Raw genomic sequence first — 3235 nt, forward strand, 5'->3', positions numbered from 1 at the left:
TAATTATTTATTGAAATATATCCCCACATGGGTTGGATTGACCGATTGAGAGTCTTTTATATAGGCAAGAACAACCTTACATATCTCTTGAGTTAGTTTTTAGGGTGAGTTAAGTGATCAAGTCCAGGTAACAATTTCTCAATTTTTAGTGTGAAAACTTGTTTTGCTGTTAATTCTTAATTGATTGTTACCGAATTAATTATATATATTAATTCACAACGCAATTTTTTTCGTGTTTTATTCATTTTTACCTAAATTAACAACTCCTGCTGATTCATTTAAATATTCACGTGCGTGCATGGAAAAGTATATAGTAAGAAAACATAAAAACAAATATAATAAATAAATAAATTATTGTAAAACTAATTATTCTTTTTAATATAATCATTTGTGTTTATTAAAAAATATTATCATAAACTAATTAGAAATATATATTCCTAATAAAAAATAAAATTTTAAAAAAAATAAATCTATTTTAAAGAAGCAGAAGCATTTTTTTGAAAAAGAAAAAAAAGAGAGAGAGAGAGAGAGAAGCAGAAGAAATAAAAGAAGGCGAGAAGGGTGTGGAGCGAGGAGGGCCTGGCGTGTGTGGCAGGGAAATATATTTAATGCTCATGTACTTCAAGAAAAGTCTATACAGCAACTTTCATTTATTACACAACCTTCTCTACTTCCACTTCCTTCTATATTAAAATATTATTTTTCAAAAGAAAAAAAGATCTCTAATTTTACCCTATATATTATGTTTTAACAAGATAAAATAATATTACATTATTAAATATAAAAAAGTTAACTATATAATTGAGATCGATATTTTTTTTTTTCATTTTACTTGATGTTGGGAGTTGTATGCATGAAAAATATTAATGTTTGATCAAGTTCTTGAATAGTCATGAACCCAAAATTTGGAAAGGAAAAAAAAAGTTATTAATAATAAAAATAAAAATCTCGAACACAAATTCAAAATGCTATTAAATTTATGATTGCATAAAAATAAAAGAAGTCGCATATATTGTTCAAACTTCAACCCATATTATTTAATTTACATTAAAATTTGTAGCAAAAATTGACAGAGCAGAGAGTAAGCTAGAAACATTACATTACATGTCAATTATAATTCCACAGCAAGGCTTCGAAACAGCTTGAACTTCCGGCGCACCCATCATCCAGACCTCCGCCGCCATGCCACGGCGGAGGAGGCTCCAGCCACCCTTCCTCCGCCGACGTATCATCCATGTACACGAACTCGTTTCTAATCAGTTGCGTGGATTCGGGACACGGTCCCAGATCAGGCAACTCCACGAATATTTCACTCAATTCTTCCGCCGTAGAAACCAGGGACGACGACTGCGAAGAACAAGAGGAGGAATTAGAAATGCGCGCCGGAGATGCCTTCAAGTCGAACTTCTCCATCGCCGCCGCCTTCAGGGCGGCGGCCTGGACGTCTCTGGGGCTGAGAGACGCCGGCCGAGGAAGCAAGCCCACCAGTTCCGGGAAATTCAGAGTAGCCGAACTTCCCTTGATGCTCAGCGCCGCCACGTCGTGCGCACGCGCCGCCATCTCGGCGGTGTTGAAGGTCCCCAGCCATATCCGCGACTTCTTGCGCGGCTCCCGGATTTCCGACACCCATTTGCCCCAGTTCCGCCTCCGCACCCCCCGGAAGACGGGATGCTTATTGGTGGTGGGTTCACGGATTCTCTTGTTCTTCGTGGAAGCGGCCGCCGCCGGCTGCCCCTCCGTCTTGTTCGCGGCGGAGGAATGGGACTGGAGTGGAGTGGAAGCAGGGGAAGATGGCGGGGAGGATATAGAGCTGGCTTCTGACTGATCTGAGTTCAGATTTTCAGCACTCATTTCTTGAAGTCAGCAGCTATATATTATAGGGTTTGATATTTAGTGATTCAAGAATGTGTGTATTTTTGTTTTCCATTTAATTTTGCATACTAAGAATAGAAAATCCAAAGAAAGAAAATGGAGTTGGGAGTTGGGTTCTTGGAAAAATGTAGGAAAATTTAGCTTAGAAATGGAAGGGAATATATAGCATGCAGTACTTGAAGTGTAGCCACAATTTATTTACCTTTATCATTGATCAATGCCACCCATTTTTCATCAATCACCATGATGATGATGATGATGTGTGTCTCTCATATAAGAAACATGTAAGATTAGTTTCAAATTATCTTCTAAAATACTTTGGGTCCATATATACACAGGCCGAGAAGTATCTGTTTGGTTGGGATGCAATCGAGTTGAGTCGAATTTTTGAATGTTTGGGTTTCATTTGGTTATAAACGAGCCGTGTTCGAGCTTTATTTAACAAATTTATTGATACCTATATTGAATTCAGTAAAAAAACTAAATTTTATATTTAGAGAAAAATATTATATTCTTATTAAAATTTGTAATTTTTATTCTAATAAATAAATAAATCGATTTTTATTTATTTATCTTGAGTAAAAGTGTAAAATCTATAGATCAAATATTAAAGTATTGTTTCTTATTTCATTTAAGAGCATGTTCACAAGCTAATAAATTGAATATTGTAAAGTTTCAACTTGATTTGTTTTTCTTAAAATGTCATATTAAACGTGTTTTTATCGAATCGAACTTTGAATAACTTACGAATAATATGGTGCACCCATATTTTAAATACAACTTCAAATCTCTCCTTCCAAATTCGAAGCTGAAACTTTAATTAATTCGAGTTGGGAATTTGATAAAAAGGGTCCCCGGTATACAAATTACAACACACGCCAGTCCATGTTTAATTCACTTTTGATTGGATGCATGTACTTTCACACCTATTTTTAACAATTCACACTAGATATTTGTAGCTTCCATGTTCTAAAGATGACCAGCTATCAAAGTCCTCCAATTTCAAAATTTTACTATTATTTTCGATTTATTTTATTTATTTCAAAAACATATACATATATTACAGACTTGTGTACGATGAGTTGATAAATTATTTTGTATCCGAAAATATAACAATTTTTAACTTTTAAAGATTCAATCCTTTTTCGCATGCTAAGTTTAGAGTTCAAGATGAGAGATCTTATATCTAAGGAGGTGTCCAAATTAGGTTAGCACTTGGGAAGTGTATGGTTAGGTTTTTGATTCCCTTACAAAAACTTTCTTGGATTAGTATGTTACAGAGATTAATGTCCAGTGCGATTTAGTTAACTAGTATGGTTTGATGTGTATTGTGTTATTGGCCAGTATGCATCGAAATATAATG

General features: G+C 34.7%; 1 protein-coding gene across 1 annotated transcript; it reads right to left on the bottom strand.

Annotated features, from left to right (window-relative positions):
• Positions 1 to 1010: 1010 nt before the first annotated feature.
• LOC140872188 (ethylene-responsive transcription factor TINY-like) lies at positions 1011 to 2141 on the bottom strand. The gene has a single exon (XM_073274976.1). It carries the CDS (start codon positions 1849 to 1851, stop codon positions 1108 to 1110), a length of 744 nt encoding a protein of 247 aa, XP_073131077.1. The 5' UTR covers positions 1852 to 2141; the 3' UTR covers positions 1011 to 1107.
• Positions 2142 to 3235: the final 1094 nt, after the last annotated feature.

This window comes from Henckelia pumila, unplaced genomic scaffold, assembly GCF_033568475.1.
Source record: "Henckelia pumila isolate YLH828 unplaced genomic scaffold, ASM3356847v2 CTG_461:::fragment_3, whole genome shotgun sequence".
In the NCBI taxonomy this organism is placed as follows: Eukaryota; Viridiplantae; Streptophyta; class Magnoliopsida; order Lamiales; family Gesneriaceae; genus Henckelia; species Henckelia pumila.